This window comes from Mustela lutreola, chromosome 14 (assembly GCF_030435805.1).
Source record: "Mustela lutreola isolate mMusLut2 chromosome 14, mMusLut2.pri, whole genome shotgun sequence".
NCBI classification, from domain to species: domain Eukaryota; kingdom Metazoa; phylum Chordata; class Mammalia; order Carnivora; family Mustelidae; genus Mustela; species Mustela lutreola.
The window spans coordinates 8,891,062-8,905,606 of NC_081303.1; the positions used below are offsets into that span (position 1 = coordinate 8,891,062).

Here is a 14,545-nt window from a genome sequence, read left to right on the forward strand (position 1 = left end):
TTATTTGTGGAACATAACAAATATCATGGAGGACAAGGGGTGTTAGAGAGGAGAACGGAGTTGGGGTAAATTGGAAGGGGAGGTGAATCATGAGAGACTATGGACTCTGTAAAACAATCTGAGGGGTTTGAAGTGGCGGGGGGGTGGAAGGTTGGGGTACCAGGTGGTGGGTATTATAGAGGGCACGGATTGCATGGAGCACTGGGTGTGGTGAAAAAATAATGAATACTGAAATTAATTTTAAAAAATAAATAAAAGAATTTAAAAAAAAAAGAAAAAAGAAGTGTCTGGCTAGAATCCGGGACCGGCGCCTTCAGATGCGTGCATTTTTCCTTCTTGGTACTTTAGGTATGACTGCGAAATAAAGCTTCAATTGAGTCCTTGATTTGACATTGTTTACATTATTTACTTTCCATCTTGTATCCACCTTTGGTTTCCCTAAGATGTACCTTTGAACCAGAGTAAAGCGAGGAAGACAAAGGAAGAGGGCCAGATATCAGCAGCCAATACTAGCTCCACAGGAAACCAGCAACAAGCAGACATGTAGGCATGGAAGCAAGCTGCTTTCACTTGGGCTGCCCCATTTCACCTTCCCTGCCTTCCTGTATTTGAAAGATCTCAAATGATCCCCCCAAGCCCTTCTCCTAACGTCCTGAAGTCTGCACGGCAAGGAAGCTCTTCCTTCTATGTGGTCACACATTCGATCACCCTGCCACACCATCCCCTGTGCACCTGCTCCAGGCTCTGAGACAAGACCATCTGTCCTTGGGGAGTCCTGTCTATTCAGGAGGTGCCCACAAAGCCTCGCCTGCTCTCCCCAAGTGTAAGGGGTCAGATGCTGTCCCATAGGGGAAGAGCCAGAGAAAGATTTCAAACATCTAACCTTTTTTTTCTTCAAGCAAAATAATTCCACTTCCTCCAATACCAATAAGGAACACAGTGCCAATTCTTTAAATTTTCCAGCCTCTCCAGGAGCATGGAGGTCATGTAACAAGAGAAAGCACACAGGCCTCTGTATGGCGGGCCCTGACCCTTTCACACAACAAAGACAACACTCTGTGCCCCTCAATGACACACAACCCTCTGGAGAGCAAACATTTCTTTTCTCACGATGCTTCTATTGGGTATACTATTCTAAATTGAGAAGACTGTAGAAATGGGAGCAAGCTGCTAACCAAAATTTGTGACCTTGAACATATCAGAAAAAAAAAAAAATCACTGATTAGATGGCAATCAATCCATGAAGAGGATGTGGGGCTCCCTGTTCCGTGTAGACCACAGAACTCCAAGGGTTTCTGTCCTTCTGCAGACAAGCCTAACTATATAAGCTTTTCAAGAGAGGACTGTGACTTAGGGAAAGCTCTGCCTCCTTATCAAATGCTGGTTAGGCACCGAGCAAACCACATCGTTCAGATGAAATACCTTTCTCAGTATTTTTGGCTGCAGAAAAGGTGCTGGAGATGGCCTAGCTGTTGTGGAGTCACAAAGTGTAACAGCCTGAGAAAAGGCAGCTGCAAGCTTAGCATTCAGATTCAGACATGTGCCAATCACATCTCAAGGAAACAGTATCCCCTACTAGCAGCGTTGCTTGGCTGCACATTTCTGCACAGTGAATGTGCAGAGAGGCCCGGACTGCCTGTGTGGGAGGCTAGGGCCTGACTGCGAGCGGACAGCAGTCAGCCCCAGCCAGAGCCCATCACACCAACTAACGTCTGGAAACGTATTCCTGCTCTCAACGGAGGATCGTAAGGACAGGTGCTGACAGCACCCAAGAACCATGCTGCGAACACGAGACTCATCTGAAACAAGCAAGCAGGGATCCACTCCCCACCCCACATTAGAATCTGTGACCCAAGGAGGCTCATTTCCTTATAGCGTTCAACAAAGGTAATTACATGGCGTTAAAAGCTACTCGATCTCCAAGAAATCCTCTTTTCCTGTAAGAGGAAAGCAGAGGACCATTAACGGATAGAATGCAAGACGACACATTCCAAAATCTGTTCAATTAATTAACACCAGTGAGCACAATCTGGCATGTGACCGCAGCTGTTTGTCGGCAAGGAACACTTTGCCTGTCGAACTGCTGATTTGTTCTAAAAAGTAACTCCATTCTGTGTCCTAAAAGCCAGGTGGCGAGTGGGAAGGAGACCGTCACTAACTGAGGGTACTGTGAAGGGCTTCAGTGAATAAAACCATGCTTTAGTGGCTGCAGGCCTGCTCACCAGCAACACCCCTTGAAGCTGCGAGATTACGTTCCATGTAATCATAGTCCAAGGTTTCACTGAATCTCCCTTGATCCGTCTCTTAAGGGGATCTAGGATGCTTCCAGGGACCATCCCTTTAAAGACCTGGCCCCATGCTCCCCAGCTCTCCCTCCAGCAGGGAGGGGCCACTGGCCTCAGCCCAGCCTGCTGAGTGCTGTCGTCTGCCCCCTATGCAAGGGCCAACTTGGGAAGTCAGACAGCCCCGACAGAGACAGGCTGCTGCTGCTGGACTCAGGTTTCTGGGTTCAGACATCTGCACAGCCACATGTTCCTAGGCCTCCATGGTAGGTGGATTCTGGGACCCACCTTGGAAGGGACTACAGTGTGTGAGCCTCCTGCTCTAAACAGACTCCTTATCCCTTCAAGACCCGGCGTCAGTGGGCGTGGACAGCATTCCCACATCTAAAATGACATATTCTTTCAAGAACGGGATTGCTTTGAGTGATCAAACATTTTATATTACTGATCGAGAAGCTGGGACACCAGGTTCACATGATATTCTAGAAACCATGCTGAGTGATTTAAAACATCTTTTAACATTTACATGTGATTTTATAAAGTTCTAGAAATAAAGCCACAGTGTGCCTGTTAATGACATATTCTCAGCATGATAAGTGCCTAGTGAGTGTGGAGTTAGTGGTAAGGCAGGCAAGGTGAGTCTTGAAGAGATTTGGGCCTCATCAGCCAGGGCTTTGTTTTTGTTTTAAAAGAGAGCACAAGCAGAGGGAGTGGCAGGCAGAGGGAGAAGCAGGCTCCCAGCTGAGCAGGGAACCTGATACTGGGCTCCAACCCAGGACCCAGGGATCATGACGTGAGCCAAATGCAGATGCTTAACCTACTGAGCCACCCAGGTACCCTTGGGCTTTGAAATCAAGTCTGTGGTGAAGAAGGACCTACTGCCAGGGCAACACCTACCTCAGAACTTTAGATTTCACGGATTCAAGGTCATGGTTGTGGGAACTGCTCTGCTGTGTCCTTCCAGGTTCCTGCTCCCCGGCAGCCTCCTTAGGTTGCCCCCCACCCCAGATTCGCGCCCACTCTCCTCTGTGGGGTGTCCATTGTACTGGACCCAGCCTCAAGCTTCAGGCAGTGTCACAGGACAAGGAACACTAAGGACTCAAACAGAAGCAAAATTAGGGCTCTTCAAAGCTATCCAACTCCAGGTGCCTTTCCCACCTGGACAGCTTCTCAGGCACTATGGGGGAAAGCCAAAGCTTGGGGACACCATCCGGCCTTGTGTCCCCTTTCCTAGAGGGCAAAGTGACCTGCCCTTTCCCCGGGAAAGAGTGCTCATGGCTTTGCATTTGCAGAGCCTATTTCTGTGATGTCACCACCACGTACTGAGTGATCTTAAAAGAGTCCACAAATGCCAAACCTCTATTTACCAAAGAAAACAGTATTGAAGACGCTGAGGCTGACACAGAGACACATTGGGATCTTGCCCTCTTAGTGCTTGCTGTGGATGTCACGTGGGGAGGGAGGCCGAAGCACAAAGTCCTGGGTATGGATGGCCAACAGCACCATCTGTAAAGAGCTGGGCCTCCTTCTGGCCAGGAAACTACCAGGCCCTCACCATAACGTGTTTATTCCTTCACATCGTACATATTTACTGAATACCAATGTCGGGCCAGAAACCCAGCAAGGAGCTGGGGCTAGCTGTGAACAGGAAACCAAGCCTTTTTTCTCAGGGTTACTGCATTCTCGTCGGACAAACAGTAAACAGAGAAACGAACAAATTAACCAGAAGAGTATCAACAAGTTGTCAATGTACAGAATCAAGGGGTGGGGGAGGCGGTGCCCAATGGGCTGCACTGTTCTTTGGATTGGGAGGTGAAAGCAAGCTCTCTGGGGAAGTGACATTTAAGCTGAGATCTGACGGAGTTAAGAGCTGTTGATGCAAATGTCGGAAGAAAGAGCATGGCAGGCAGAGACAGCTGTTAACACCCAAATCCCAGGCACAGTGAGGCGTGGCATGTTCAAGGTGAGGCTGAATCCAGGCATGGTGGGGCAAGATGGAGCAGGAGCAGGGACTGGACAGACAGGGCTATGGAAGTCAGCATGAGCCATTCTGGTTTTGAGAGCAGAGTTCAGGAGCCATGAGAGGGCCGTGGGTAGGGAAATGATGTGGTCTGACTGCAGTAAAGGTTATTACAGTGATGAGGTCTGGCAAATGCTCTGGAGTGGAAAGGGCTCCTGGGCCCTTCCAACACCTCACTGGTACTGCCTGCCTTTCAGACATGTGGGTCACCACTATCCACTCTGGGGCTAGTGGACACAGTGGCAAGGCCCTAGCCCACTGTTTTGCTCACACAAGTCCTAAGCTACTTGCCCAAGCATCTGTGGCATTTCCAACACAGTCTTCTCCTCTTACAGATTTTAAGACGTTAGCATGACACACAAGAGAGAATGGAAGCCCACTGTCCCACTGGGGATAGCAGTCCCACATATTCCCAGCTCACAGCTTGGCCAAGCTATGGCGTCCTGCCCCTGGCTATTGCTGACACTAAACTGGGGGACCTGGGAAGCTCATTGTCTCCCTGGGTTTCAATCTCTTCCCTTAGATGATGATAGTTAAGAGGTTCTTAACTTCTGGCCAGTCTAAAGAAAGCCAAGTGCACTATGAATATGTGATCATATTTTTCATTTCAGGGTGTGTTCATGGTCCCTTGTTGTCAGGCTATGGGTTAAAAACTCTAGACCGGGATGGCTCCTAGTTTGCCTTTCAACGGATGATCAGGTGACCGACCGCATCCGTGATTAGAGCCTTCCCTCTCATCAATACTGGTTTTGTAATAGCACCTCCAGCTACTCTGCCTTTCACAAACAAGTGAGGGGAGAAGTAGAAGGGATCTAAAGGAAAGAAAAGGAGAAAAAAAAAAAAAAAAAAAAGAACACAACAGGATCATGAGCCAAAAGATGTGTGACCTGAAGAAATCTTTGGCTTTCCATGTCCCTGAAACTCAATTCTATCCTCATCGGCAAGCTCATAATGACAGGTACAGAGCCCTCTGTTGGCACAAGAATGTTTGTAAGTTACATCTGATACCTTTCCTTCCTTTAAAGCTCAGTTATTTAGGATATTTATTGAACTGTGCACACATACTAGCATACGTGGAACAGAGTTAAGGGGTACTTGAATGTACTGTGTTAATAGACATGTAATTTAATTTTATGTATCAAAAAATTACTAGCACACTAAATTATGTCTTCACAAATACTATTAAGACAAAGCTAAATTACAAAAAAAAAAGGTGATTCAATTTAAAGTGAATTAAAAACTGTTAAGTCTGAAGGAGACCAGAACGAGCATGATTCTGCAGGGGGCATGTGAGTCAGCGGTCAGGCAAACAGGGAAGGGTCACTTTCAGAGTCCTTCCAGCCGACGGTGAAAGAAAGTATTAGAATAGTAAGGAAAGGCGAGGCTGTCTACAGGTTAGTCTATAATTCTCAGGCTACAGTTTTTTCTTTATAAAATTTTTCCAACTCCCCAAAACTTTTCTCTCAGCTACCTGTCTTTGATACTTCCACATGGAGCTTCATATTCTTAAGTGGGATGAAATGAAATAAGTCACTGTGGAATTCGATCTTGAAAATATCCAATCAACAGAGTGGCTGCTGTTTTCCATTGTATTACAATGTCATCATGTGCATGTCAGATGTACTTACATTTTTCAGGTGGCGTTATTGTAATAGTCTGAGCTGTAAATTCTTCATCAAAATATCTGGTATCTGTCTCAGATGTTACTTGAGGCTTAAAAGGAGGTACAAGCTACAAGAAGAAAGAAAAAGCGTACTGTTAACAGATTCCAGTTTAGGAAAATTCATTTCTAGAATAAAATTAAAGAGCAAATAATTAACAGAACAGTGCCAAAAACCCAGACCACTGAGTCACTGCATATGGGAGATGTGGCGTTTGGCTTCCCAGTCAACAGTCTGAGCGCAGAACAGGAGGTACTTGGTTGTTCTGTGTAAAATTTAACGATTATGTGAAACAGAACAAATGAGAACCACACAGTAGGGTGCAAAGAGGATACTGAAAAGTCCTAATTTCCCCACCAATCACAAACATATACACAAACCATATGGATGCAAACCCTGGTGACAAAATGCAGGCCCTCCCCGGAGCCAGGAAAACACGACTTGTGTCCTAGTCTCTTCCTTGTACCTGGTACAAGACCTTATTAGTAAGAACACAACTTAATGATACCGTTATTCCCCAGGTCACAGAGTGCTGCCCCTATCCTTGGCAAAGAAATACATCCGCTTGGTTGAGATGGGCATGAACGCCTGCCCCTGCTCGGGGTCAGGGGTCTAGGGAGCCCCTGAAGTTAAATGCGAATGTTTCGCCCCTTGTTTGCTTCCGATCCCAAGAGGGGACCGGGACCCAAAAGAGAGAGGGACTGCTCTAGGACTGACGGGGCTGAACGCCTCACAGATGCAGCAGGCATGGTGCAGGGCAAGTCTGGGGCTGCTGAAGGTCGCAGAAGCCCAAGCCTCTGGGACCTCTGCTGGCAAGGATGAGCAGGAGCGGGGTGGGACTCCTGCTCCTCATGGCTCCAGCCTCACAGGAGAACACGAGGAGCCCGTCCCAGGGCCTGGAGTCTCAGCACCCACTCTCATGGGTACCCCGCCCAACAGGAGATGCTGCTTTTAGGAGAAAATTCCCAAGTGGACAGAAATACAGAGAGACGAGTGACAGAAATCAAGTATGTTTTATAAAAATTTCACAGAAACAAACAGAAACACACAACTGGCTTTAGCTCAATGCGTTTTTCCACTCTTGTCACCAAATTCATGTTAAATCATAAGGCAAAAATCTTTACATTGCTCTCTAAGCAAAGCTTTCAAAAAAAAACAAAAACCAGGGAGTGAGCAAAATGAAAAGCATGTTTTTTGAATAAAGAACCCCACACTTCTGTTTATGCCACATGTAACCAACAGCATTTGAAAAAATGTTATTTGACAGTGACTGAGCGTGCGGGCGTGCGCACAGGCAGGCGGAGGGGGAGAGAGCAGCAGGCTCCCCGCTGAGCAGGAAGATCCACGCGGGTCTCGATCCCACGATCCCGAGATCACGACCGGAGCCGATGAGGCACCCAGGTGCCCCATAACAGCATTTTTTAATCCCTTTGCTTCCTACCATTCTTTCTTCAGTCTCAGGACGCAGCTAGTCTAAAGTCTCCGTTATGAGCGGCCACTTTTTGGGGGAGGACCCCGCAGGCGCCCCTGCGGACGGGGTGGTGGGTGGCTCTCCCGCGCCCCCAACCTCCGCGGGGCCAAGCTCCTCGGTCGCGGAGGGGGCGGGCCCTGCTCTGGGCCGCTGCCCCCGCCGTGCACCCGCGCTCCGCGGCCGGAGCGCTCCCCTCCCCCACGCAGACGCGAGGGCCGGCCTTTCCGGGGCACCGCACACCCCAACAACAACGGTCACCGGGACCAGACAACCGGCCCTTTCCAAACTTTTTGGAAACCGAGCGGTGACGGCCTCTGCCCGCAGGAGACTGGAGGCTGCGACTCGGGTTGGGGTCACCAGTCCACAAATGCCCCCCAGAACGGTTCTTCCTCATCCTTCCCATCAGAACTTCACCACAAAGAAAGGCTTTTTGGCAGAATTGGGCTTCGGGGCGCGCTCACCTCTGCCTACCCTCCCAGCTGCTGCCTCCTGAGGCGAGGACGGCCACCTGCCTGCGCGGTCCGGGAAGGCTGCTCTCCTCTCAGGGGAGCGCCGGCGCGGCCCCCTGAAACTCCACCGAAATGGACAGATCTTCAAAGAGCCTCCGAAGGTGCCCGAGCCAGCCTCCGCTCAGAAGGCTTCTGGCCGTGCTCCTGGCCGCCTCCTCTCCTCACGCGGCTTTCTCGCGCTTCAACACGAGCTTCAACACGTGCTTCGACACGCCTCTCAACAGCGGACGCTACGCAGCTACGCATGCGCGCGCACGAGCGCAAGATAGACGCGCGTCCCTCTCCGGCCGCCGCCATGACACCTTCTCCTAACGACACGTCAGCTCCGTGACGGCGACGGAACCATTAAGAACAATTTTATTGAGGTACGACTGACAGGCAGTAAGCCGTCCGTGTTACAGTTTGACGGGCTTTGACTTACATACAGGACCACGAAACCGCCACCCAAATCAAGATGGCGAAGGGTCTGTTTCCTCATGAGCCTGTTGGGAGCCGCGCTCCCTCCTCGGCCCTGGCAGGCAACCACCGGCGTGCTTTCTGCCACGATGCCTTTGTATTTTCCGGGCTTTGATGTAAACAGAGCCCCACAGCACGTATCCTTTGTCTGACATTTTGGCATTTAGCATGATTATTTTGACGACCATCCCTGTCCCTTCCCGCGTCACCAGCCCCCCTCGCCCCCCTGCCGCTGGGTAACACTTGGCACAGGTGTGCCCGCACCCATCTGTCCGCGACCTGTCCTCAGACACGGGGGCTGCTTCTGGTTTGCGGCTATGGCAAATCTGCTCAGACTCCTGGGGGTCCGAGGCTGTAGAGAGAGGAGATTTTATTTATTTCGGACAAATACCGAAGTCCTGAATGGCTGGGTCGCACGCTAGACACTACCCCCAGGTACGACAGTTCCAGGCGCTCCCGGTTCTCGCCCGCACGGGTTTGGTGGGTCTTTTCAACAGCAGACATTCCAGTGTGTGGTGGTGGTTCGCTGTGGGTTTAATTTATATTTCTGGTGAGTTTACGTGCTCTTTGGGGAAGGGTCTGTTCAGATCGTTGCTCCGCCCCCTTCTGGTCCACGAGTTTGGAGAGTTCTTTCCATAATCTGCGTGCAGGTCTTTAATCAGATCTGTGATTTGTAACTGTTCTTCCCGTTAGTGACTTTTCCTTTCATTTTTTTTTCTTTTTATTTATTTTCAGCGTAACAGTATTCACTGTTTTTGCACCACACCCAGTGCTCCATGCAGTAAGTGCCCTCTCCAATACCCACCACCTGGTTCCTTTCATTTCTTAACAGGGCCTTCTAAAGAACACACATACCTAATTACGCTATCATCTGATTTATCAATTTTTCTTTATGGATCATGCACTGCCCTCATCTATGGAATCTGCATAACCTAACACCGCAAAGATTTTCTCCTATGTCCTTTTCTAGAAAGCTCTACACTTAGGACTGTTTTGAGTTAATTTTGTATGTGCTGCAAATTTAAAAAAAAAATAGGGATGTCCAATTGTTTCATCAGAATTTGAACTGAACTATCTTTGCACGTCTATTTTAAGTCATTTAACCATATACGTGTGGGTCTAGATTTCTAGGTTCTCTATGGGCAAATAAAAAAATGTTACTTGTGCAGGGGCACCTGGGAGACCGACTCAGTCTGTTACATGTCCAGTTCTTGATTTTGGCTCAGCTCATGATCTCCGGGTCCTGGGATTGAGCCCTACATAAGGGCTGCACTCAGCAGGGAGTCTGCTTGAGATTCTCATTCTGCCTTTGCCCCTCCCCTACCAACACATACTCTCTAAATTAACTAAATCTTAAAAAAAAAAAAAAAAAAGATATTATCTGTCTATAACAAACTGTCCTGATTACTGTAACTTACTAAGTCTTGAAGTTGTAGGTAATGTAGGCTCTCCAACTTGTTTTCCTGACAAAGGTGTTTTGGCTACCCCAAGTCCTTAGCTTTCCATATGAATTCTAGAATCAACCTAACAATTTCTACAAAATAGCCAGCTAGGCTAATCTTGATAGGATTGTGTTGAATTTATGTATCCATTTTGAGAGAGATATCATCCTAAAAATATTGAGTCTTCTAAACCATGAACATATTAGACCTCTCCATTGCTTGAGGTAGTCTTTAATTTCTCTATAGTATTTTTTAGTTTACAGCATGAAGGGCTTTCACATCTTTTGTCAAAAGTATCCCTTAGGGGGGTTAACCCACTGGGTGGTTCAGTGGGCTAAAGCCTCTGCCTTCAGCTCAGGTCATGATCCCAGTATCCTGGGATCAAGCCCCTAGTAGGGCTCTCTGCTCAGTGGGGAGCCCACTTCCTCCTCTCTCTCTGCTTGCTTCTCTGCCTACTTGTGATCTCCATCTGTCAAGTAAATAAATAAAAAATCTTAAAAAAAAAAAGTATCCCTAAGTACTTCATACTTCTGTTGCTATGATAAGTAATTTCTTCTTAGTCTCCATTTATTTTTATATCATGCAATCTTTTGTATATTTACTTTGTATCAAATAAATAATGGGTTAAACATTTATAGGTAGGTAATCATATTGTCCATGAATAAGACAGATTTACTTCTTTCTTTACAATCTGAATGCATTTAATTTCTTTTCCTTGCCTTACTGCACTGGCCAGAACCTCCAGTACAATGTTGAACAGAGTGAACATCTTCACCTTGTAAAATCACTCCGACTGTCTCCAGTAGGGTATTAGCGATAAGTTTTCCCTAGATGTCCTTTATCAGAGTGGAGAAGTTTCTCATTCATAGATTACTGGGAGTATTTTAGTCTGCTCTTTATTTAAATCAGATGGATGTTGAATTTTCTTGAATGCCTTTTTTTTCTGCATCCAATGAAATAACCATGTGTATTTCTTTCGTAGTTATTATCAATATGGTAAATTATAATGATTGATTTTAAATATTAAATCAACTTTGTATTTCTAGAATAAACCCCACTTGGTAATGATGTGCTATTCTTTTATTTATTGTTAGATTTGATTTGATAAAATTATGTGAGGTATTTTTACACATATATTAATTAAAGAAATTGGTCTATAGTTTTCTTTTCTTGTATTATCTTTGCCTGCTTTTGGTATCAGGTTAAGCTAGCCTCATAGAATGAACTGGGAAATACTGCCTTTTTCTTTGGTTCTCTGGAGGAATCTGTGTAGAACTGATACTACTCCTCACTTAAATGTTTGGGAATTTATTGGTGAAGGCATATGGGTTGGAAGTGTTCTTTCTGAGAAGTATTTTTTTAACTACAAATATAATTTCTTTAACACATACCAGGCTATCCATGATATCTATTTCTTCATGGTAATTTACATCTTTCAAGGGATTTGTCCATTTCAGTAACATTTTTTATTTTATGGACATGAAGATTATCATGCTATTTCCTATTATCCATTTAATACCCATAAAATCTGTAGCAAATCCACCCCTCTCATTCGTGGTATTAATAACTTATCTTCTTTTCTATTCACTTTGGTTAGAAATTTATCAATTTGTTAATCTTCTCAAAGAACCACCTTTCCTTTCATCAATTTTCTGGGGTTTTTTTTGTTTTTTATTTCACCGACTGCTGCCCCCATCTTTATTAATTCCTTTCTTCTGATTACATTTGAATTTAATTCATTCTTCTTTTTCTAGTTTCTCAAAATGGAACATAAGGTCATTGATCTCAGACCTTTCTTCTTTCTGAATATCGTCCTTTAGTACTACTCCTTGAGGTATTAGCTGTAGCCCACAGCAAAACATATTTTGTTTTCATTTTTAGTCAGTTCAGAATACTACTTTCCCTTTTTTTGACCCATCGATTATTTAAAATTGCACTTAGTTTCCAAATACTTGAGGATTTTCCATATATCTTTATTTTGATTTCCAATTTTATTCCTGTTTCATTCAAAGAGACCATGCCTCAAATTATTTGAATCCTTTAAAATCTATAGAGTTGTTTTGCTCAAAATATGGTATATCGGGGCAAATGTTCTGTGTGATCTTGAGAAGAAGAAATGTTCTTCTGTTGTCGGGTGATGTTCTATAAATGTCAATTAGATTAAACTGGTTGATGGTATTGCTAGTGTCTTCTATAAACTTGCTGACTTTCTCTCTGGTTCTTCTATCAATTATTTAGAGAGAGGTATTACTATGTCAAACTATAATGTGTATTTGTCTTTTTTCTTGCGGTCCTATTAGTTTTTGTTTTATGTACTTTAAGATTTGTTATTAGATGCAAAAATAATTAAGATTTTTACATCCTCTTGATTAATTGATCCCTTTACTATTATGAAATGATCTGCCTTACTAACCCTGGTGCTATTACTTGCTTTGAAATCTTCATATAATAATAATAATACAGCCAGTCACTCTAGTGTTCTTTTGAGATAACATGAGCATGGTATATCATTTTTCCATCCTTTTATTTTTATCTACTTATAATTTGCATTTAAAGTGGGTTTCTTATAGGCAGCATATAGGTGATTCTTGCTTTTTTTCAATCTGACAATCTTTTGTTTTATTTTTTTAAAAGATTTTATTTATTGAGAAAGTGATAGTGTGAGCAAGGAGAAGGGCAGAAAGAGAGAATCTCAAGCAAGCATGGAGCTTAATGCAGGGCTTGATCCTGTGACCCAGGGATTATGACCTAAGATGAAATCAAGAGTCAGAGGCCCAACTGAGCCACCCAGGCACCTCTGATCTGACAATCTCTTTTAAGGGCGATTATTTAGATCACTTGCTCTCAATGTGATTACTGATATGGTTGAGATGAAACAAGCTTAACATTTATCTCAGCTGGGACTTTATTTTGCACAACATTATACCCCTGATTCCTAAAACAGTGCCTGCCACTTAGCGGCATGAATAAATGAATCATTATTCAATCTTGGTGCTCAAGTGAGATGTCATAGAGCATTTAGAAATGAGAAGACTGAAGCTAAAGTAAGTAAAATGACTTGCTGAAGATGATACAAGTAGCAACAGAAGCAGCAAACCCTCTGTCTCTGGATCCCAAGCTCTCCCTACTGTGGTGCCTGCAAAGACAGCATGAAAATGCTTTTTGCTTTTGACTGCTTCTCCTGATATTAGTCATAGTCAAGCCATGCACGCTGGGGGCACATTTCCTCCCTTCAGTTCACACACGGAAGCAAAACACGACACAGTCAAGTATGAACATCCACACAGGGAAGCAAGAAACCAATTTCTGTACATGGGGAAAGGTGTGAGAGAGAATGTGCAAAGAACGGCCACAGACCCCAACAGAGGTGCTACCACACACATCCTAGGTATGCCCAGCTGCGGGTTTCCTCTGACTCCCAGAGTATATATTCACTTTAAACAACTGGTCACATTCAAATATTTCATTCTTATGGGCTGCATTGTGCCCCCTCTTCCCCATCCATATGTTGGGAGTCCGAGCCCCCAGGGGCTGTGCTGGGAGACAGGGTCTTCAAAGAGGTGATTACATTAGAATGAAGTGTTAGTGTGGGCCTTAGTCCAACCTAACAGATGTCCTTGTAAGAAGAGGAAATGTGGACACAGAGGGACTCCAGACGCACACACATGGAGGAAAGATCGTGTGAGGAGGAAGAGAGAAGGCAGCCATCTACAAGCCAAGGAAAGAGGCTTCAGAAAAAACCAACCGTGCCAGTATCTTGACCTTGAACATCCAGCTCCCAGAACCATGGGAAAAACAAATTTCTGTTAAGTCACCCAGGCTGTGGTACTCAGTTAACACAGACTAACACATTAATTTTCTATTTTGCCTTTAAACCAGTATCATCTTAATTTTCCCTCCCCTGCTCTGGACACATATCTCAAAACACTCCTGTATCCACTGACACACTGCAGACTCTTGTTGAGAAATGCCGACATACTGGCTGAGGCAGAAGCACCCAAGTATAAATCTCAGCTACCTTTAGATGTTAACTCAAAGAATGTCATTAACTACAAATCTGAAATATTTTCCCAACAGATGCTTTAAACCTCCAAAGTATCTGTCTTTGAAAGCTCACTGGTTTTCAGGAAATGTAGCTCCGGACAATGTAAACAGGAAGATCACAGTGCTGGCTTGAGGGCTGTGCTTCCAGTTTACCGACAAGGCATTATCAGAGCTGTGTTTCCTTGTGCGGCCTCAAGACCACAGGGTGGTGGCAATACGGCAGCCCCCGAAATCCTTCCACACTGACCCTCTCCCAGATTTTACATGGTACCAAGTCACTATATCATTTGCTATCTTTCTAAAGCACTATGTTTCTTTCCTGTAAGTGAAAGAACAGAAAACAAGCCCCTGAACTTATTAGAGTAAGTTGCAGTCCCTACTCCTGGTATGCGGCTGGAGGGACAGCAGGGGAGTATGGCCGCCAAGGCCGCTGAGGGTCAGTCTCCCCGACCTTCCTCAGCAACAAATCAATTGCTACCTCCCGGTCTCTCTGTTCTTTCTTCTGTTTTCAGTGTTGGTGTTCTAGAAATAGACAGCAGGGCTTGAAAACTGCAGGGAAAGCTCATACAGACAGTGACTATAGAACCTCAACCATTACCCTATTTGAATACTATGTCCACCACTCTGATAGGGATCAAAAAGCCTGGGAACACAGACACT

At 45.3% G+C, this 14,545-nt stretch overlaps 1 protein-coding gene across 4 annotated transcripts in view; it reads right to left on the reverse strand.

Moving 5' to 3' along the window:
* Window positions 1–14,545, reverse strand: part of AKT3 (AKT serine/threonine kinase 3) — a 313,218-nt gene that overhangs the window by 4,190 nt on the left and 294,483 nt on the right. For all 4 annotated transcript variants that reach the window (XM_059146697.1, XM_059146698.1, XM_059146696.1 and 1 more), the window contains one exon: window positions 5,931–6,033. In XM_059146697.1, coding sequence (XP_059002680.1) covers window positions 5,931–6,033 — 103 coding nt within the window. The remainder of the gene's footprint in view (window positions 1–5,930; window positions 6,034–14,545) is intronic.